The sequence below is a fragment of the Macrobrachium rosenbergii genome, chromosome 56 (assembly GCF_040412425.1).
Source record: "Macrobrachium rosenbergii isolate ZJJX-2024 chromosome 56, ASM4041242v1, whole genome shotgun sequence".
Classification (NCBI taxonomy): Eukaryota; Metazoa; Arthropoda; class Malacostraca; order Decapoda; family Palaemonidae; genus Macrobrachium; species Macrobrachium rosenbergii.
Genome location: NC_089796.1, coordinates 40078209 through 40101977, shown reverse-complemented (window position 1 = coordinate 40101977; position 23769 = coordinate 40078209). Strand labels below are relative to the sequence as shown.

Genomic DNA, 23769 nt, shown 5'->3' with positions numbered 1-23769 from the left:
CATTTCATTATTGACTTTGAAATAAGTTCAAAATACTTTATGTAACATACGTGCACAGAAGAAAAATGACAACAGGCCAAATATTAGCAAGTCATATAAAATGTCAAAAATATCGGGGAGAAGGTAGTTTCAAAAAGATAGAATTTTCATATCAGAATATCAACAATGTAAATGCTAAGAGCAGGTACTTTCAAGAACATAGAATTATCACCTCAAAATTAAAACAATTTAAAGAGAAGGTACTTTCAAAAATGATAGAATTATCATATCAGAATAGAAACAATGTTAAGAGAAGGTACTTTCAAAAATGATAGAATTATCATATCAGAATAGATTCAATGTAAAGAAATTATTAAAAAGGGCAAAATAACTACATCTTCTTCCTTTTATTTATATATATGTTTGTTTCATATTTATTAAACATACATTGCAATGTCATGGCCCGCTCTATCCTCTTCCCATTTACCAAGTATTGATGAGAGTAATATATCATGGATTTGAGCAATATCTTTTATTAAATCAACTAAAATAAACGGAAGTACACAAATGCACAGGGCAAAATAATCCTGAATTGATACATTATTGATTTATAAATAAGTCCAAAATAAATACAGGAACAGAATAGAAACAATGTTAAGAGAAGGTACTTTCAAAAATGATAGAAATATCATATCAGAATAGATTCCATGTAAAGATATTATTAAAAAGGGCAAAATAACTACAGGTCTCTGGTACAATGAGACTAATGGTGTTGTGGGCTACCCGGAACGAATATTGCAGACTCTTGTATGAATCACCTGTAGCGAGGAAGCGTAGGGTGATAGCAACACGTAGGCCTGGCTCAATGGGTTTCCTCCAGAATGTCACTTTCTTCTGAATGTAGGGTGTGACCCGTTCAACAATTTCATTGAAGAGGTCCTTGTCAATTAGGGTAAAATTTTCGTACAGGTCTGGGGCTTCGGTTGACAACTCCTCCATCAGGTTGTCATAATGACCTTGCTCCATCCTTTTCTGCAGGTACGGCCACGCCCACACCCTCCTTGGCCGCCTTTTTTTCTGCTCTAAGTGCTTTGCAGCAATCATTGCAAGCTCCAGCAATAACATGACGTGCACATACTTATGTCTTGTCGCTGTGGTATTACGGCATTGACTAGCTCACATGTGCAGCTGCCGGCCCTTATATAGCTGGGGTTTAACCCCCGCAGTACGTGGGGCCAACGTGACGTTTGCGTAACTCAGTTACGCAGAACGTAACACATACGGTATACGTACATTGGTGTTACGTGCTCTGCCACGCACTACTTCTGCCTGCGCTGCTGCTTGTTCGTCAGCGTCACGTCACCCTTACGCAGTGCGTACATTTGCGGCGCACTATAATACGCATGCATCATGCACATCGTCCCGTGACACGTATCCAGTTGGGCGGGGCCTATTTTCTCGCGTATGCGCAAGTTTCACCAATTCCAGCTGTGCGTGCACATGCGTGCCTTGATACGTGAATGTGTGAACTTAGCTTTAGCTAGGTCACAACATTACAGTTCTTAGGAAATTCAGGAAAGTCTGCACATTCTCCATTTTCAGTTAAGCTAAGACACATCATTACAGTTCTTAGTAAATATTGGAAAGGCTGCACATTCTTTATTTTCAGCTTGAACTAGGCCACATCATTACTGTTCTTAGGAAATACTGGAAAGTCTACACATTCTCCATTTTCAGCTTTAGCTAGGTCACAACATTATATTTCTTAGGAATCCTGCAAAGTCTGCACATTCTTCATTTTCAGTTTAAGCTAGGTCACAACATTACAGTTCTTGGTGAATACTGGAAAGTCTGCACATTCTCCATTTTCAGTTTAAACTAGGACACATCATTACTATTCTTATAGTGGTGCAGATAACAGAAAAATCGTGCAAATGATGATACAAGCATCAAATTTGGCACAAGTGTCCTCCATGGTATACTAATCAAACCTGCCCGATTGGCCAATTGAAAATCCAAGATGGCGGCCATTTTCAAGATGGCCGCACAAAATAACCACCCGAAGTAGATGTTTTGCTTAGAAATATTTGTAGTTGTCTGATTTGCATGATCTAAGTGTGGATTCCTAAGTTTTGAAACCTGCTGAACTATATTTTCCTGTTTAAAAAGTACTCTGAGACATATTTCTCAAGATAACCACCAAGATGTTTGTCTTTTTTTACTTAAGTTTTGTCCCGGCTAGTACATTTTCAAAGTTATGCATACCGTGCTGCTGTTCTCGATCTGCTACTGTTCACATATGCAGCTGCAGAGTGATATGCAGGGTAGCTCTGCCTGAGAGCACTTGCATCTTCCTTTGCAAACCTTCTTACAGGAGCACTTTGTCAATTCATGACAGCTTGCTGCAATTGGTGGTAGTGTTGTCCAATGTATCTGCCATGCTTCTCCTTTCTGTGTCTGCCCCCATTCAGCTGGACTGCTCATGTGTGGATTACAGTGGGTTGCCTGGCCCCAGATGATCCCAGCCTGGTAGGCTGCACGCTTTGCATGTTCTCTGAGGGCTGCCTGTGTTGGTGAAATTGAGTTGTACGGCCTCTGCTTGCAGGCAAACAGATCTAGTCTTGCTTCATCCACACCAGCGGCTGCGCTTGATCTTTCGTACATGAGGACAACGAATCTTTCCAGCCTCTGCATGTCAAGATCACGAATCAATGTTGAATGCTGGCTGAGATTGATGAATGTTTCAGTAATAACATCAAATACATTCCAAGTCTGCCATGCAGATTTCTTTGCTTTCCCACGGAAGGCAGACACAATGTCACATCCAGTGAATGCGTGAAAGTAGGGGATCCCTCTAGCTTTCTCAAGCCCAATTGCAGAAACTACCTCATGGACTGGAATCCATCGCATATGGGCTCCTTGGCCAAAGGCAATCCACATTTCCTGAAGACCTAGTTTCTGGAAGGATGGCAGTACAGATATTGCAATGACTAGCACATCTGTGTCATTAGCCTTGATGATTATTGACTTGCTCCTGTCAGTCGTTGCATCCCTAGCATGAACAAATATTTGACTGTCAGCTTCTTCGTGACAACATGGGACACAGCATCCAGAGACTTCACTGTGTTGCTAATGGCATCCTCTCCTTTTGTGACGATGACTGTGCTTGTCATTTCTGCTTCACACATCTTCTCGGCCAGGAAGTGAAACAGATCAGTCTTGCTGCTGCGGTCACGAAGGAAGCTTTGCCAGTTTCCTGGTGTCTTGCTTGTTCCTGTCACACTTCTTCTGATTCCTTTCCCCTTTTTTGACCTTGTCTCTGATTTCAGACTTGATTTCTTGTATACATCAAAGACTATGTCCACCCGCTTGTACCGAGCACCATAGGATTCCACCTTTTGGGATGATGTCTTCTTTGGCATAGTCATTAAATGTCTTTGAAGTACGTGGAGGTGAGGCATTGATAAGTGCTAAGCCATCAATGATGACTGTAACTCCCTTTGGTTCTCCCACTGGGACATTCACTTGTGCTTCAAGAATTTCAACCAGCTGTGACTTCTGACATGTATGAAGCTTGCCGCTGTCACTGAGAGATGCAGGGTATGGCTGATTCTTGTGCTTGAAGAATTCTTGCAAGTCACACTGTCTGTTCTGGCTTGAGATAAACAGTCACAAGAATAACTGACAGTCATCTTTTAGGACTTTCTCCTTAGAAATTCCCTCAGCCTGTTCTTGTTTGAAGAATGAAACAGGGTTCTTCTTGATTAGATGATAGAAAATGGACACACTTGTACCGCGTAAAGATGTTTCAGCTGTGGTCGCAGTCGGATTATGATCTATGTTGTCTTTCTCAAGACTGGGGGACAGATTACTCCATCTTCCACATACTGTGCAACAACTGCTTCTCCTAACTGTGCTGAGATTTCTAGGACTCAGTCATATGATATGCTGAGCCCATTCTCATGGAGCATTTCAATTATTTGTCTTCTCCTCGTCTTGGCAAACACATACAGGCCCATGTACACTGCAAAATGTGGATCCCGGTCCTTGGAATGCCTGTGAACATCAGTTCCTTCCTTGTATTTGGCGAAGCAGTTTTACTGTAGAAGTTGTGATATAGCAAGGTCTGATTTCGACGCTCCATGATGGAGTTGGGACTTGATGTCTGCACCATGTTCGATCATGCATGCAAACTGAAGCAATGATGGTGGCACAGCCTGTTTTAAGTCTTTGTCATGAAAATAGCTGCTGAAATTCGACTTCTGACAGAGCATGTCTTGTCTTATTATCCCAGCAGCTTTTGCTAGATGGATCGCTTCACCATAACGGGACGCTTCTGATAGGATTGAACCTACATCAGTTTCAACAGCCAACAGAACTTCTCGTCCTTGGCGATTAGCTTGCAGCTGTGGAATGTGCAAAAGCCGCTGATCCTTGAGTCGAGTAGGATCAACATCAGGCGAGTCAACACCAAGCTGTTCCAGCCTCTGCTTGTAAAGCTTGGTCAAATCATCAAGTTTGAAAATCGGTGGCCTCTCACTGGCATTTTTCATCTCACAGATGTAGGTGACTAGTACAGAGAAAGCAATTGGATATGCATCCTTCCAGTGTTCCTGTGCTTTTCTTGCTCCTGCCCCTTTAGGTATACCCGTTCTCGGTTATACAATGCCACCAAACAGCCAGGGTGATATTTCACTTCTTGGGCTACAACATCTCCTGCACTTAGTTTGGCGAGAAGTTTTGTATCACTGAGTGTTTTGGCACATTCATTTATTCTCCTATTCACTTGCATTGTCATTGCTTCTCTAAGCTCCCCTCCTTCAGTTTTGCAGAAGAAGCATTCTTTTGTTTTAGTTTCTTGGAGCTTTTGTGGAATCTTACTTCTACTGTCCTCATCACTAGTACCTACATGACTTGCTCTTTTTTCAGCTCAGTGTAACTTTGTGTTGTTGAACAGAAGCCTGCAACTCTCATGATATTGTGCCTTATTTTCTCTCAACGTTTCCTCTATCCCAGAACCTTCGTTAAGTCTTGCAGGGTCTAGTTTGATTGGTAGCGCATTGAGTGAGTGAAAGAGGAATATTCTTTGCCAGGTTCAAATATCCATCATCCCCTCTTCTGGCAGGATTAGCCTGGGGAGATTTTAGAACTTCTTTCTTAACCTCCTGACATAGGCAACACTTGGTCCAGTCTGTTTTCCATGATCGTCCAGTAGAGTTCACATCCATGATTACGATGACGTTCAGGGTTGATGGTTTATCCTTTTACCACCCTGTACATGTAATAGTATAATAGGCCTCTTATGTCCTGTAATATACAATAGGCACTCTCCTGTATGGGATACAAGTAGGTTCTTGCACTGTGCCATACACCTAGTCCGATCATTCATCCAGTGTCATAAGTCCCATGTGATCTGTACACCATCCAGATAACTAAAACCCTGTTGTCCTTGGTTTGGCTCTCCCGCGCTGGCACGTCCTGTCCATTCAGGTGCGGCTGCCTAACTGATTTGGAGTTGATTAGGCAGCATTTGGGATACTAGTAGGTTGTTGCAGTATGGTGCCAACATAAATTTCCTACTTAGCTGACACTGAACCCCATGCTGAGTTTCACAGCAGTGATGTCACCAATGTGCCTTGGTAGTGCCTGACAATCACTCCTTTAATACAGCGCCTTAACCATGTTTATAACTAGAAAATATACATCAACAGGCGTAAAAACATAGGAATCCACACTTAGATCATGCAATTCGTACAACTGCAAACATTTCTAAGCAAAACATCAACTTCGGGTGGTTATTTTGCCGGCCATCTTGAGAAATGGTCGCCATTTTGGATTTTCAATTGGCCAATCGGGCAGATTTGATTAGTATCCCTTGGAGAACAATTGTGCCAAATTTGATGCTTGTATCATCATTTGCACGATTCTTCTAAAAAGTTACTCTTATCTGCCCCACTATTAAGAAATACTGGAAGATCTGCACATTCTCCGTTTTCACTTTTAGCTAGGTCACAACATTACAGTTCTTAGGAAATATTGGAAAGTCTGCAAATTCTCCATTTTCACTTTTAGCTAGGTCACAACATTACAGTTCTTAGGAAATATTGGAAAGTCTGCACATTCTCCATTTTCACTTTTAGCTAGGTCACAACATTACAGCTCTTAGGAAATATTGGAAAGTCTGCACATTCTCCATTTTTACTTTTAGCTAGGTCACAACATTACAGTTCTTAGGAAATATTGGAAAGTCTGTGTGGTAAATTGGCATTTGCCTTAATGACCTGTTTGAATGTTTATCTGCATTCTGTTGTTAGTAATGGTTGTTTTCTCTGTCCGTGTTGTATTTGTTTACTTTTGACAGTCCCAGTGTATCTTACTCTGGTGACTGCTGTAACTCTCTGTGGCGGGATCTTAGCTGAATAAAGCCTTGAAGATGCATTGAGGTTTTCATTACAATTTATTTATTTATTTTCTTAATAAGCATTCTAGTGTGACTGTGTCATACGGCGGCACTCGACCTAAACTTGAATTATCTGCATTAGCTACGTTGTCAATCACGCCCCCAAGAGTATTCCGTAATCTTTCTCCTGATTGCCATCCTATTGCTGTGAAATCAAGAAGATATAGTGCTTCGGATGCAGAGTTTATAAGGACAGAAATCGATCGTCTTCTTGAAGAGGGTGTAATTGAACATAGTACATCGCCATGGCGTGCTCAAGTGGTGGTTGTTCACAACAGGAATAAGAGACGTATGGTTGTCGATTATTCGGAGACTATTAATAAATTCACCTACCTGGATGCATATCCTCTTCCTAACATAGACGACCTAGTCAATGAAATAGCCAAGTACAAAGTGTTTAGTTCTGTGGATTTAAAGAGTGCTTATCATCTGGTCCCATTACCAGAGGAAGATCGACCTTATACTGCCTTTGAAGCTGACAGCGGCCTCTATCAGTTTACTAGGCTGTGTTTTGGTCTCACCAACGGAGTGGCAGCTTTTCAGAGGATTATTAATGATATCATTAGAACGAATGGTCTAGAGGGTGTTTATGCTTATCTTGACGACGTCGTTGTTTGTGGCAATACTCAAGAAGAACACGACGAAAACCTTAGAAGGTTTATGGAAGCTGCTCGTCGTTATAACATGATACTGAATGAAGCTAAGTGTGTTCTGTCCTCTCACTCTATACGTATACTTGGCTATGAAATTAGTCATAATGAGCTGCGACCTGATCCTTCACGTCTAGAGGCCCTGATGAACATGCCTGTTCCGCAGACTAAGAAGTCGCTGCAACGATTGACAGGCCTCTTTGCTTATTACTCTCGCTGGATTCCTCGTTTTTCTGAAAGGATTCGCCCTCTCGTCAATGCCTTTCTTCCACTCTCTCCAGAAGCTGTTGGTGCTATCAGTAATTTGAAGGATGCCATATCTTCGTCTGTCAAAGCTGCTGTAGACGAAAATTTGCCCTTTACTGTTGAAACCGATGCTTCTGACTTTGCCATTGGAGCTACTTTAAACCAGGATGGACGTCCAGTGGCCTTTTTCTCGAGATCCCTCACCAGTGCCGAACAGAGACACTGCAGTGTTGAGAAGGAGGCTTATGCAATTATCGAATCTGTAAGGAAATGGCGCCATTATCTGACTGGAAAGCACTTCACACTGGTAACCGATCAAAAGTCTGTTTCTTTCATGTTTGATGGCAAGCATAAAGGAAAAATAAAAAAATGAAAAAATTCTGCGATGGAAAGTAGAACTTATGCCCTATTCGTTTGATGTCCAGCATCGGTCTGGTAGGTTGAATGCTGCAGCAGATGCTTTATCACGAAACTTGTGCTCGGCTATTCATACTCAACAGTTATATCAACTGCACGAGAGTCTCTGTCACCCAGGAGTTACTAGGTTTATGCATTTCATCAAAGCTCGAAATTTTCCTATTCTTTGGAGGAGGTCAAAAGGGTAATATCATCTTGTCCAACCTGCAGCAAGTGCAAACCTAGTTTTTATCGTGCCCCACCGGTTCAACTGATACAAGCCATGAAACCATTTGATCGTTTAAATGTTGATTTCAAAGGTCCACTATCCCCTTCACATGCTGGCAATCGCTACATACTGATAATTGTTGACGAATACAGTAGATTTCCTTTCGCCTTTCCTTGCAAGGATATGACGGCCGCTACCATTATTTCATGTCTCACTAAGCTGTTCTCGACTTTTGGTCTGCCCAACTACGTGCACTCCGATAGAGGAGCATCATCTATGTCCTCTGAACTCAAATCGTTCTTCCTTAAACATGGCGTCGCAACAAGTCGTTCTACACCCTATCATCCAACTGGTAATGCTCAATGTGAGCGTTTTGTTGGGACCGTATGGAAATCCGTGATGCTTGCCTTGAAGTCTCGTGATTTACCGCCAACTGCTTGGGAAATGGTTCTTGATGATGCATTGCATTCGATTCGCACTCTGCTTTCCACTGCTACTGGTGAAACCCCTCATGAGAGAATGTTCACCTTTCAGCGAAAGACCTCCTCCGGAATGAGTCTTCCCACTTGGTTGTGCAAATCAGGAACTGTTCTTCTGAGAAGACACGTGCGTAGAAAGGAAGATCCTCTCGTTGAAGAAGTTCAGCTACTAGAAGCCAACCCTTCATATGCACATGTTAGATTTGAGGACGGACGTGAGGATACTGTGGCTATCAGTGATTTAGCTCGATGTCCTCGCGCTGTGCCACCTCCACCAGGGACCGGCAAGACACAGCTTGAGGATGAGGTTGAATCTGTCAATAAAGAAGATGCTTCTGAAACGCAGAATCTTGAACGGTCTATCTGTGATGATGTTACAAATTCTAATAATGATGATAAGTTGTCTGTTGCCCCTAGACGTTCTCAACGCATACGTCGTCCTGTAGATCGTCTGACCTATAACTAATTGTACTTGTAAAAATGTAGTTCTATGACTGTATTTTTGTAAGATGACGCTTATGGTATTTATATAAAATATTTATATTTAATAAGGTATAACAATGTTATTAAAGCCGGGGTGAATGTGGTAAATTGGCATTTGCCTTAATGACCTGTTTGAATGTTTATCTGCATTCTGTTGTTAGTAATGGTTGTTTTCTCTGTCCGTGTTGTATTTGTTTACTTTTGACAGTCCCAGTGTATCTTACTCTGGTGACTGCTGTAACTCTCTGTGGCGGGATCTTAGCTGAATAAAGCCTTGAAGATGCATTGAGGTTTTCATTACAGTCTGCACATTCTCCATTTTCACTTTTAGCTAGGTCACAACATTACAGTTCTTAGGAAATATTGGAAAGTCTGCACATTCTCCATTTTCAGTTTTAGCTAGATCACAACATTAGAGTTCTTAGGAAATACTGGAAAGTCTGCATATTCTCCATTTTTAGTTCTAGCTAGGTCACAACATCCCTGTTCTTGGGAATTACTGGAAAATCTGCATATTCTCCATTTTAGTTCTTGCTAGGTCACAACATCACAGTTCTTAGGAAATACTGGAAAGTCTGCACATTCTCCATTTTCAGTTCTAGCTAGGTGACATCATTGCTTTTCTTGGGAAATACTGGAAGTCTGCACATTCTCCATTTTCAGTTTTAGCTAGGTCACTACATTCCAGTTCTTATGGAAGACTGGAAAGTCTGCACATTCTCCATTTTCAATTTAAGCTAGGTCACACCATTACTGCTCTTAGGAAATACTGGAAAGTTTGCATATTCTCCATTTTCAGCTTAAGCTAGGTCACAACATTACAGTTCTTAGGAAATACCTGATAGTCTGACATTCTCCATTTTCAATTTAAGCTAGGTCACAACATTACAGTTCTTAGGAAATACTGGAAAGTCTGGACATTCTTCATTTCCTGGAGAATGAGCGGACTTTCCAGTATTTCCTAAGAACTCTAATATCATGACCTAGATAAAACTGAAAATGGAGAATGTGCAGACTTTCCAGTATTTCCTAAGAGCTGCAATGTTATGACCTAGCGAAAACTGAAAATGGAGAATGTGCAGACTTTCCAGTATTTCCTCAGAACTGTAATGTTGTGACCTAGCTAAAAGTGAAAATGCAGAATGTGCAGACAGTCCAGTATTTCCGAACTGTAACGTTGTGACCTAGCTAAAACTGAAAATGGAGAATGTGCTGGCTTTCCAGTATTTCTTAAGAAATGTAATGTTGTGACCTTGCTTAAACTGAAAATGGAGAATGTGCAGACTTTCCAGTATTCCCTAAGAACTGTAATGTGACCTAGCTTAAACTGGAAATGAGGAATATGCAGACTTTCCAGTATTTCCTAAGAACTGTAATGTTGTGACCTAGCTTAAACTGAAAATGAAGAATGTGCAGACTTTCCAGTATTTCCTAAGAACTGTAATGTTGTGACCTAGCTAAATCTGAAAATGGAGAATGTGCAGACTTTCCAGTGTTTCCTAAGAACTGTAATGTCATGATCTAGCTAAAAGTGAAAATGGAGAAAGTGCAGACTTTCCAGTATTTCCTAAGAACTGTAATGTGGTGACTTAGCTAAATCTGAAAATGGAGAATGTGCAGACTTTCCAGCGTTTCCTAATAACTGTAATGTCATGATCTAGCTAAAAGTGAAAATGGAGAATGAGCAGACTTTCCAGTATTTCCTAAGAACTGTAATGTTGTGACCTAGCTAGAACTAGGTTAACTATTTTGATCATACATGAAACAGTCACCTATTTGTTGACCTCCATGCCAGTCCTTCTTCACACAAGTCTTGTTCTGGACCTTTCCTTGGAAGAAGCTTCATCGCTCTGCTTCCCTGGCCAAGCTTTTGGTTACTACTTTTTCAGGACTTTTACATTACAGCCCAAGCCAAAACAAACATTTTAATTCACTGATTGCAGGTTTACCTTTACAGCTTCTGTTTTTCAGTTGACAAGAAGTTGCTACCATTAAATTTAACATTATCTCTGCCATCAGTACCCTCCATCCTGAAAACACTGGGGTTCGCGTTGGATCTTTTGCCCACATGTAATATAAGCATTTACATCAGGCATTACAGGCACTTGGAATATGAAGAAATCATGTGATCTAAAAGCCATTGTACCCTCCTCCAATCAGTGAAGTGGCATATTTTGGGTGCATATTCCTAGGAAGCAATCTTTGTTCCTTCAATCAGAAAGGTGGCTCAAGGATTCTTTCCTACTGTATATGACAATGAGCAACCAACAAACACATAAAATTGACATTTTTTAATAAAAAAGTTTTATATACTTACCAAGTAATTACATAGCTATAAGATGTCCTACCATGGAAGCCTAAAAATTCAAAATTAGCAGTAACAATTCAACTAGCTAGTGTATGTGGTTAACCCCACATGCTTTCGGGGTAAGAAGAGGACTGATGTGGCAGAGAGCTCCATTCATTTTGTGCCCTGAAGTCCATGTGAGGGGAGGAGGGAGGGCTCTGATTCAGTAATTACTTGGTAAGTATGTATAAAACTTTATTGTATTATAAAAATGTAATTTTTATATAAATAACTTACCAAGTAATTGCATAGCTGAATCTACACTGACAGGAGGTGGGATACAAAGACATTTTCTACCTCAAAACATTTATAAAGTGATGACTCTAATAGCAGAAAAGTTGCCAGCACTGGTACAATGCTTGTCGTTTCCTTACCTGGTACGAGAGCCACTGCAGGTGGGTACTGTCTCTGGTCAGTGCTCGTCTTAAACCACAGTGGCGTGGTGGTATAGCCATGGGTTGCTTCCTACTTTAGTGGGGACTTTGTAGCAAAGGAGGTATTCCGATGGCTGGCAAAGTTAACAGGTGACCTTGCCCTGGGTGTGGGACCAGAATAAAAACATACAATGCTGTCACCTACACTGTAATAAAAAGCCACGCCCAAACCCACTAAAAGAACTAGTGGGTACTCCAGATACCATGTACCCCCAGGCTCACCTCAGACTCAACACCCTTACTCAAGGCGAGGACATGGAGGGGGGAAAGAGAGCTCCCTATGCTTCCTCTCCCAACACCATGCCAGCCACGGATAAAGGTCCTAATGTACTACAGTTTTCAAAAACCGTTTCCACTTCTTTGAGATAATATGATGTGAACACTGACCTGCACTCCCAATACATAGATTACAAGTTGGAGGAGAGGGACATGTGTCTGAGGGCAAGAGAAGTTGCCACTGCTCGAACCTTGTGAGCTTTGACCTTAAATGAAGGTAGGATGTCCTCCTGGATCCGAGAGTGTGCTTTGGAAATTAGGTCCCTCAAAAAATAGGAGATCGCATTTTTTGACATCAGACGAGAAGGGTTCTGAATGGAGCACTACAGATGACTAGAAGGGCCTCTGATCTTCTCAGTCCTCTGAAGATAGTACCTCAGAGCTCTTACTAGACAGAGAAGCCTCTCCTGCTCCTCGAGTCCAAGGATGTCCACTAAACTTCTAATGGAGAAGGAGAGGGGCGCCAGGGCTTGGAAGGGTCTTTGTTCTCAGCAAGGAACCCTAGAGAGAGGGAGCATACTGCATCTCCCTGCGCAAAACCTACTCTCTTGTCAATGGCCCGGATTTAGCTGACACATTTAGCAGTGGCTGATTTAGCTGACACATTTAGCAGTGGCTAAGGCAACAACGAAGAGAATCTTCCTAATGAAATCCCTTAGAAAGATTGAACGAAGGGGCTCAAAAGCTGGACCCGAGAGCCACTTTAATACTATGTTAAGATTCCAAGAAACACCTTCAGATCTCCTCTGTTTAGTTGTGTTGTAGGATTTGATGAGATCACCGAGGGCTTATTTGGAAGAAGGTCCACCCCTCTGTGCTTGAAAACAGAGCTTAACATGGACCTATACCCCTTGATGGTAGAGGACGATAATTTCTTGGATGACCTCAAGAAGAGCAGGAAGTCAGCAATCTGACTTATAGATGTCTCAGAAGAAGAGACGTTATGTTGCCCGCACCAACTCTGGAAGACTGTCCACTTAGACTGATAGAGGTTGCTAGAAGACTGGCACCTGCACCTAGCAATAGTCTCTGCAGCTGCTCTTGAAAACCTCTTCGCTCTGACGAGGCTCTGGACAGTCTGAAGCCTGTCAGGGCCAGAGTGGACAACCCTTGGCAGAACCTGTGGAAGTGGGGTTGTTTGAGAAGAGACAGTTTTTGAGGGAGCAGTCTTGGAAAATCCACCAGAAGACAAAACAGATCTGGGAACCATTCCTTCATCAGCCAGAAAGGAGCCACCAGAGTCATCAAGACATTGCGATGAGAGGAGAACTTGTTTAGCACCTCTCTGATCATCCAGAATGGAGGAAATACGTAGACATCTAGGCCCAACCAGTCCTGGAGCATGGCATCCGTCGACCATGCCAGAGGGTTCGGGGCTGGATAGCAGAAGAGGGGGAGACAATGATCCCTGGATGTCGCCCATGCCAGAGGGTCCAGGGCTGGAGAGCAGAAGAGGGGGAGACTATGATTCCTGGACGTCACAAACAGGTCGATCAACGGAGTGCCTCAAAGCTTCCATAGACTGCTGCAGACCAGAAGATCCAGAGTCCATTGCGTGGGAAGGACCTGGTTGCGGCAACTCAACTCGTCCACCAAGACGCTGAGTTTCCCTAGAATGTAATGGAGGCCTCGTGGAGGGAGGAGTGAGTGCCTCCTTGTTTGCGGATGTAAGCTAGAGTAGTTGTGTTGTCGGAATGAATGATCACTGTCTTGCCAAAGATCTGAGGAGAGAAGGACTGGAGGACCAGACAAATGGCCTTCAACTCATTGACATTTATGTGGAGGCATCTCTGATCTGTGAACCACCTCCCGGACACTTCTTGGTCTCTTAGAAGGGCTCCCAAATCTAAGTCCGACGCATCTGCATATAAGTCTAGGTCGGGGTTCAAAGGTAAAAGAGATTTTTCCTGACGAAGTCTTCCTTCGCACAGCCACCATCGCCGGCCCGTCTTGATCTCCTGTGTGATGGGAAAAACGTAAGAGTCTGGTTGGGTCTTCCTGTCCCAGCTGGCCTTGAGAAAAAACTGCGGAGGTCTCATGTGCAGACTTCCCAGTTTCATGAACTGCTTGATGGAGGCCAAGGTGCCCAGGAGACTCATCCACTGGTTGGCCAAGCAGAGAGAGAAATTAGCGGACTGTTCGAAGGCTTCAGTCGATCCTTTGGGGGCTGGAAAAACCTGAGAAGTCCAAGAATTCACTACCATGCCCAAATAAATAATCTCCTGTGTTGGATACAGTTGAGTCTTCTCTGTGTTGAAGAGAATGCCCAACTCTTGAGTCAGGCAAAGAGTTGTCCTTAAGTCCTCTGTGCACCTTTCCTTCAACTGGGAGCAAAGGAGCCAGTCATCCAGATACAGGGAGATGCTGATCCCAAGAAGGTGGAGCCACTTGCCAAGAGGAGCAAGAACATGAGTGAATACCTGAGGGGCTGTTGAAAGGCTGAAGCATAAGGGCCGAAACTGAAAAACTGTGTTCTGAAAGATGAAACAGAGGTCTTCCTGGAGTCCGGATGTATGGGGACATGGAAGTAAGCCTCCTGCATGTCTACGGAAATCATCCAGTCGTCTGATGAATGGAAGACATGACAGACTGGCTTGTTTCCATATGGAACTTTGTCTCCAGAACAACAAGGTTCAGAGTTCTTACATCAAGGATGGGCCTCCATCCCCTCAATGACTTGGTAACTATGAAGAGCCGGTTGCAGAACCCCTCTGACTTGTGACACTCAACTTCTTCCACAGCTCTCTTGAGAAGGAGGGAGTCAACATCCTGTGAAAGGGCCGAAAATCTTTCAGAGCCTTCTGAATAAGCAGTCAAGGTGATAGGAGACCTGTCTAGCAGAGGTGTCCTCTTGAAAGGTATGGAGCATCCCTCCTTCAAGACTTGAACTATCCATGGCTCCTCACCTCTGCAACTCCACTCCTCCCAAAAGTGGAGTAGTCTGGCTCCTACAGGAGCACAAAGGATTGGGTTTTCATTTCTTGGCAGAAGGCTTGTACGATGGTTTCTTGATAGACTTTGAATTATACAGGTTAGCTCAGGGTCTCGACTGGAGTCTCTGTCTGCCTCCATGAAATGGCTGAAGTTGGAGGGGAGAAATGGATTTGGCAGAGGCAGAGGATCCCTTCAAACGTTTAGTGGAATGCACCAGCAGGTCTTGAGTGGATTTCTTTTGGAGGTCTGATGAGATACCGAGCACAGTAGACTGCGGGAAGAGATACTGCTTGTTGAGAGGGGCAAAGAGGAGAGCAGACCTCTGTGTGGTGGTTACTCCTTTCTTGGTGAAGGAGCACCATAACTCCCTTTTCTTCAACACACCCTGGGAACTATCTCTGGTGGCCTTGTCCGCACATGATAATACAGCTAACCAGAGTGGACAGTCCTCCATCTTCTTGGCAAGTGCCCCAATGGACCAATCGAGGATACTCAGCACCCCAAACACCTTAAAAACGCTTCAAACGAGGTGGTCAAGTTCAGTAGACGAAAACAATATCTTCGCCGAAGCAAAGGCCAAGTGTTGCGAATAGTCAGTTAGACCAGAAAAGTCCCTGTGGGAGGAGGCAGCGACTCCCAAAGAGGGGACTTCTTTGGTCGAATAAGAGAGATATCTCCTGTGAACAAGTCTGGAGGGAGGCCAGGCTAGAGTGGTTTTACCCAGTTCCCCCTTTGAGGGGCTTTCCTTGTTGAGGAGGACAGCACCATCTTGGGAAGCCGAGCGGAGTTGTCTGCCTAGAGGCAGGAGAAACTGGAGAGGCAGGTGAGAAGTTGCTAGGGAAACTGGCCAAAAGGTACCGAAGTAGTGCTGCACAGGCTGACTTAGAGGTGTCTTCTTGCTCAAGCATTCATCAGAAGATACAGGTGACAAAACAGGATCCTCTGAGACTGGGGGAGCAGTGGGGGCTTTCTGAATGAAACTCATAATAGCATCAAGCTGGTGCTTAATCGGTTCCAGTGACGGATCCTCCTGAGTCGATGAGTGAGCTTGAGGAGGACAAGGCAGGAGGCTCAGCAAAGCTGCAGGAAGGCTGGGAGCTGAGACTGGTCTCTTTGTGCCTCTTAGCTGAGGAGGGGAACGGTCAGCACCATTGGAGTGCCTCTTGAGAGGGCAAGAGGAGGCAGATAGCACCACCTGCACCTCTTGTCAGGGCTGGAGTCAGAGGAAAGCTGATGAGCACTTACTTTAACACCTTTCCACGGGGATAATGTCGACACCTGGGGGGACACAGGTGCAACTGAATGGGTGACTACCTGTGGGCAAACCCCGCTGGCCTCCCCTCGACCTCTGGTATGTCTTCTCCCAGGTTCAGGGGAGTTGGACAGGAACCTTTGTCTAGGTGTCCCAATGGGACAAGTAGCCACCTCCTCCAATGGCACAACACTGTCACTTTTCACATGATCTGGCACTTTTTCAGAGAGCACTTTCACTGCGGTACCTAACTCAGACATTGCACTTAACACTAGATGAATCTTCTGATTGAACGTTGATTCGAGACTGGCAATGGGGTTGGGTTCGGAAGCATGAGAGCCTGGAATATGAGTGTGGGGTAAAGTTCTAGGACTAAAAATTGGAGAAATGGCAAGAACTGGCAGATTCAAGATTTGTCCTTATTTTGGCCCTAGCAGCCGTCTTCCTCTTTTTCTCTCTCTCAAGCATAAGCAAATAAGACTTTAAAGCTTTCCACTCTTTCTCATCCCATTCTTGGCATTCATCACAGGTATTCTCAATGATACAATCCTGTCCCCTACATCTGATACATTTAGTATGAGAGTCCACTGATGACTTAACTAACCTAGTTTTACATCCATTGCTAAAAAAGCGAATTGTAGTGAACATTGGGTGAACTAGTCTGGCATAATGCTAAGTAACAGTTAAGCAAGTAACTAAAGAAGCAATGAAAAGTAAACACTGAGCAAATCCAATCGGTAGTGAAGCAATAAACCTTGAAAGTGACAGCAAATTCTGATTGCATCACCAAAAAACGGTGAAGGCAGGCTGCAGAAATGAACGATGTTGGTCAAACACCGGCAGAAAAATGAATGGAACTCTCTGCCATGCCGAGCGTCTTCTTACCCCGAAATGGGCAGGGTTAACCACCTACAATAGCTAGGTGAATCATTACCGCTAATTTTGAATTTTTAGGCTGCCATGTAGGAAATCTGATAGCTATGTAATTACTTGGCAAGTTACTTATACAAAAATGCAGAATCAAAGTAATGTAAGGTAGCAAAACTTCCAATAATGAGTAAAGTACCAAAAAAAAGCTACAGCGACATAAAACAAATTTTAATATCACCATTTTATGTTTATGGCTGTAGAGATAACTTCCATGAAAGATAAACAGTTATGAACAATGAAATGTATCCAGTAACAAGAGACAATATTCACTGGGGAGAACGATGAAATTAATCATCCATGGCAAATGAAAATGATTTAATTGGTATTTAGCTGAAAAATATTGAAGCAAAACAACTGAGCTACAACTCGGCACACAAACCACAAACATTCACAACCCTTCATGAACACAATATCTCATTGAAGTGCGATACATATGAAAACAATAAAAAAAACTGAACAGGTAACAAAAAATGACAGCACAATACGACAATTATAGAATGATGAGCTTGTTGGTGAGCGCTATGCACGGTGGAACCTGGCGCTGCTGCCTTTACCCCCGATCCCCTACCTAACTCACCTCAACCTGGGGTAGACAAACAGGGTTGCAGGAGGAGGATGGATGTTTCCCCTACCCTCCCATTCCCCTATCTACCCCGCCCCCACCTGAATGGATAAACAGGTTTGTAGGGGGAGGGTGGCTGTGTCACGTCTCCCCTACTGTCAGCTCGGGGACAAACAAGATCCACTCGGATTTTACTATTACAGATGATTTTTACTCTAGAGTCTTACAAAAGAATGAAAAGTTCAGTAGAGCGGCTTGGCACACGTACAGTAAGAACCACTTGATCCTGAACTGTACAATTTGTTGAGAAGCGGTCTCCCAAACATGGACAAATACAGTCTTTGCAAGACATAATAAAAACACAGCCTTTATTTTTTCGCAAACTATTTTTAATGAGCTTGGACTGAACTGTTAAATTACACTTATATGCTATTTCAATAACCAACACTTGCTTAACACTTTTACATTTTCTAAACTATTGTTAGACAAACCAAAATTTACCTTATTCTCTTACATCAGTTACAGTTCTTAGTACATAACATCTCCTCTCTCACTAAGGATATTTCACAATACTAAATTTTTCTTTTATTACATACTAAATATTTATATTATTCCATATTCCTTTTTATGAAATTAATGAGGATTGAAATTTTTGGAAATACTGAAAACAAATAGGCATGACTGTTAACTTGAGTAAGATTTCTATATGCACTAAGGCTAATGTCCTCTTAGTTTTCTAATAATTAAAATCTCTACGAATAAGTATTCCTTTGTTTTACTTCCCTTCAACTTCAAATATTGTGAACAGCACAAGATTCTTTAGCGACTGATAAAACTCAAGAAGTTCTGCACTAAATCAACTGGCCATAATAAGATGTCATCGTCATACCTGAACCAAACTAGATCTTATCTAGATACCAAGGAAAGTAACTCGAAACGTTGGTTATTTAAAACTGAATAAAATGGGGAAGCAGTTCCTATTACAATTTCGGATTAAAAAAATTGATTTGCAAAGTTTCAAAAATGCATTTACACCTACATTCACACATCAAAACCATGCAATTAATTTTGTTAAAAGGTTAAAACATCCTTAACTGGTACTTTCATATAGAGCGAGTACACTGCTAAACTCAAATTGTTTTATTTTGGAAGTGTAAGAGCTTTACCTTGTTAATAAACCCTGCTGGATTATAAAAGTGAGCTAGTAAATTCCCGAACAAAAGAAGCAAATTTAGGTGTGCAAGAATTTCTAGTTTATAGCAAAACGTACAAACCTGGGATATAGGTCACAAAGTATTATAATTTTCACTTATCTATCAAATTGTACCAAGGTGACAACCTCTAGTAAGACAAATTTTACACGTGGTATGAATGTATTTTACATGAATATATTCTAATTAAGAATTTGTCTATGATTTTAAATTTTCAGTTAAGCTTATAATGTAAACTAAAATTGCATACTTTAAAATTGCACTAGCATCCCACCCACACAGAGTTATTACAACGTCCAATTTAATTTATGAAGCTTCTCTCTTCCTCTCGCCATCAGTAACATGCGTTTATTTATCATTTAATGGGATTAGTATTAGCTGGTTCAAACCATTGATACAAATGACTGAGGCATGAATGATCATACGTGATGAGACAAATGAGGATGAATTAAAGGTTAAAAGATGCAAAACCTGCTACAAACATCCGCAAATAACCGGACAGTCAAGGAGGGACAGCTTTAGTTGTCTTTTAACTACTGATATTACCTCACTCGACCTATGCTTGAAGCCAGTTGTTTAAAACACAACCACTCTCCCTTTTGCATTATTATGAAAACTTGCAGCCTAGCAATTAAAATTACAGGAGTTAGTAAACACAAAATACTCAGTATAACCAATCTTCTCTGCCACGGAATTCATACAAGATTATCATAAGCAGGCAACATCAATACTGAGTTCCTTAATTATACAAGATTATCATAAGCAGGCAACATCAATACTGAGTTCCTTAATAGTTTTCAACAAGGCTTCTGGTGGAAAATATTTTGCTTTCACAAACATTAAAATTCCTTCCTGTTGTTACACCAAAATCCATCATGACTTCTAAGAGTGATAATAAATAACTGAAACAAAAAATCAGAACTATTTTCACTACACTACAATAAAAAAATACTATCTTCAATATAGGGTAATCAACTGAAAATTGGAATGGTGATGCAGCAAAGAAACTCATAATTCTAATTAAATAAATAAAAATCTCATTAGTTAACGCCTGATACTCGCAAATTCACTCCTAATAAGTCCTACTGAAAATATGGTCCATGTAACACACCAGGGTTTATAATTATGGAACATAAGGGAAATCTTACTAGTGCCAAAGAATGATACTTAGCTACATTGATATATGCACTTGCATTATACATCATTCATTAAAACATCTACTCACATCACAGTACAGTATTTAAGATAATTCATACCCATTCTTTACCATTAAATACAGTACTCACCTTATCTGTAGGACGAAGAGTGTTGAATATCTTAAGGACTGCCTCCTCAAGGAATTTTTTGTTGGTGCTCTGTCTTCTGTCAACAACTATGACCAACTCTCGAGCTCCTGGCGACTTTGTTTGAGTATAAAAATACCTAAGGAAAATAACCTGAATGAAATACAATGTGATTCCATGAAAAATAAGATACCACAGCAATAAACAAAACATCCTTTTTTTGCACTCTTGTCTCTACTCAATTATCAATACTAATGCAGTATCATCATTATCACCTTTAATGATAACACTGCCAATGATATCAACATTATCAATATCACTTTCACTGGTGTTCAAAATGCAATCATTGTCAAAATTACAATTATTTATTCCCGGATTTATCAGATTTCGTAAGCATAATATCAATTGAATGAAACCTGTTTCAACAATACAACTAGTTGTTTATTTAAACCAATCAATATTAAAATGGCCTTAAACTGTGTGGAATGCATCCAGGTGCACAAACTGAATTCCTTCACTCGTGCTTAGCCAACTTTAGAATCCTTGCAGATACTCTAAAAATACTCATTCTTCTGTGCCAAGCCACAACTAAATAGAGAAGGTACTGGAGTTTATAATCAATAATTTTGCATAAAAACTGGTTTTATTGTGAAAATAGTTTGTTGAAGCCAAGAAAAGAAGATAACCGCAAGAAGTTCAGTTCAGTCACAGGAAATGATGAGAATTGGCAAAGCCAAGGCTACAATGATTGTTTCAAAGGGTAATGTGTTTATTAGGGAAAAATCTGCAACCTGCAGAGGAGGAAGATCACAAAAATGTATATTCACAAAGCGTAAAAGGCATAAAGGCAGGTCCACCAAGAAATACATACTTCCAAAGTGTCAGACAGCTGATGAATGAATTATGAGAATGAGGAAATTGAGTGATTTAACCCTCTCATCACTGGAAAGTACATGCCTGCCACAACAATGGGACCCAACAAACACAAATCCAGTATCTTATGAGCAACATCGTGAATATAAAATTTGGCCAGGGGGTATTCACAGCACCAGGTGCCTACCCTGAGTATGGCAGACATCATGGACTTTAATCTTGAGTGAGGCAAGGTATTCCTATGATGCTGTAGAATTATAATAACTTGTTGCAGTCATGCAAGCTGATCCTTATGAAGCATATGAAGAGAATATTAACAAAGGACTAATGAACTCCATACGTTGAAGTTAGGATCAAAGGGCTCTTCCAGGACAGAGAAGGTTGTCATTATGAGTTTTGGAAGATAAAGTATGGATACCAAGCAGACTAAAACAAGTACTATATCTGATAGAGGACTGAGTCTAGGTTAGAAATTCCAGGACAAAAAAGAGATCAACTTTCATTAAATAACACAACATGCATTGACACAGTTTGAAAGAGCCAAGGGAGGAAAAACACAATATCAGGTGTCAAATCTAACAGATGCATCAAATGAGGTTCATAAAGTGATGTACAGTATTTGGGCTTAACAAACTAAGTCCCAAATCCAAGGTTTCATTGAAATTCTAGGGATTAGATTTACTGAAGTGACAGAAAAGGTAAAAAATACTTTTATTACTTCCTATCCCAAGACCATGTAGAATAAAGACCTGACAATGTTGAGCAATAACCATTAGTGGCTGAGAGAGAGAGAGAGAGAGAGAGAGAGAGAGAGAGAGAGAGAGAGAGAGAGAGAGAGAGAGAGAGAGAGAGAGGTTAGGTTAGGTTAGGTTAGGTTAGGTTAGGTTAGGTTAGGTTAGAGAGAGAGAGAGAGTTTCCTGTCACTTCTGAAGTAGTTAAGAAACAGTCCACTTGGACACACCAGACATTTTACCTGGTAAAGAGTTATGGATGCTGATTTGCAGGGAAAGTTTATAGCAGCTGCAGCACCTTCCATAAAACCTCTCTATCTCAGGCTTCATTTGATATAAGGCTGTGGGAAGAAACCTGAGAAAATCCTTAACGAGTTCTAGAAGATCCAGAAACCACTCATGCTGTGGCCAAAATGGAGCAATGAGCATCATCCAAGAGTTCACTGGTTAGAACTCTGCCAGTGCCTATCTCAACAGACAAACAGAGGGAATACAGTAAGTTCTAGGATTACATCGTACTCGACTTACGTCATACTCGACCTACGTCATTTCGTGGTTATGTCCTCAACATCTCCCATAGATTTATTAAAAAATTCTTGTTCCATCATCTCTCTCTCTCTCTCTCTCTCTCTCTCTTAGTATACACATCCTTTAATGAAACAACACAGCAAAATACCAATCAAACATTATTTCACTATACTATATTATGTAAAAAATATATCAGTCCTATTCTGCTTACGTCATTGGTAACATAACTACGGATAAAAGTCAAATACCATCAGTTGAGAAAGTAAAGGAGCTGCCAGTAGAAATGGCAGATGGTAGCCGAGGCAGAGAACTTCCCAAACCCAAGGCTCCCTGCCGACATACTCCCTAGAACTGCAAGTCTGCTGAAGACAGCTCCTGCTACCCTGGAGAGATGGCAGAATGGACAAACAAACTTTTCTCAGCTTTCTTAATGAAAGGGTGACTGAGAACTACATGGCTGGTAAGCAGGGGACATGAGTAAGCAGAGAGAGAGGGCAAATGAAGCCCATTGTCTGTGCAATATCATGGCACCATGTCCCAACTTGAAGATGAGTAATGGTGATAAGGAGACTTGGGATGAAAATTGGTAAATGCAGATGATGTGTGTTGAGGAGGTAGTGGCCCTCAGATTAACTATAGTATGGTGGTTCTGCTTGCAGCAGATATTGCTTTGTATCTCAACCACTATGGCCTACACAAGGAACTAGCCATGCTCATAACCAGTTCTGCCACAGGCTCTATTTTTCTGACACGTGCTATTCTTCATAACTCTCACACACCAATATATATCTGACAGCACAGATAGTGCCTCCCATGCTAACTCTCTCCCACACAATTCAAGATTGTCTTATGCTACTAGCCACTTGCATGACTTATCTGTTCCCAGTGTTTTACCCATCTCTGCCTACTCTCATAGTTTATAACGACCAAGTCGTACCAACCTATTCACACCTGACCCATGATTATTCACACACCTTCTCCTCGAATCACTCACTCTACCCAACTGTGCACGGGTCACACCACCACCTCTACATGTGGCCTAAAACTCATCTGCCACCAGCTAGTCTACTTTTTCTGCCAAGAGGTTCCTACTGATTAATGACAATTCAGGGATTATCCAACGCTAATGAAGCTCACATGCTCAAACCCATGAAACTGAGATCACCCCTGACTCATTTGCTGCTATTTTTTCTTAGCATTTTTACAGACTTTGGAGACTTCATGCAGCAGTTCCTAATATTTGAGTACTGCATACCCTGGATTCTTTTCATTACAAGAGAAGTTACTCCCTTTTGCCTGACTCTAGTGTGACTCCCGCTACTCCTGAGAAAAAATCATCTGCTCATTTTGCTTGGAAAGCTTTTGATATTATCTTTGCCTCAACGTGCATGATACTAGATAACAACTTTAAGGAAATACTTATTATGCAAAAAAAGGGGAAAAAGACTTCTGTTCCACAACAGTAAGTTCAAATAAGTTGGATCTG

General features: G+C 41.6%; 1 protein-coding gene across 1 annotated transcript in view; it reads right to left on the bottom strand.

The window, feature by feature from the left end:
* LOC136836355 (uncharacterized) overlaps positions 1-23769 on the bottom strand; it is a 450152-nt gene that overhangs the window by 165604 nt on the left and 260779 nt on the right. Inside the window, exon 8 of the mRNA XM_067100539.1 lies at positions 20155-20290. Within this exon, the coding sequence (XP_066956640.1) occupies positions 20155-20290 (136 nt within the window). The remainder of the gene's footprint in view (positions 1-20154; positions 20291-23769) is intronic.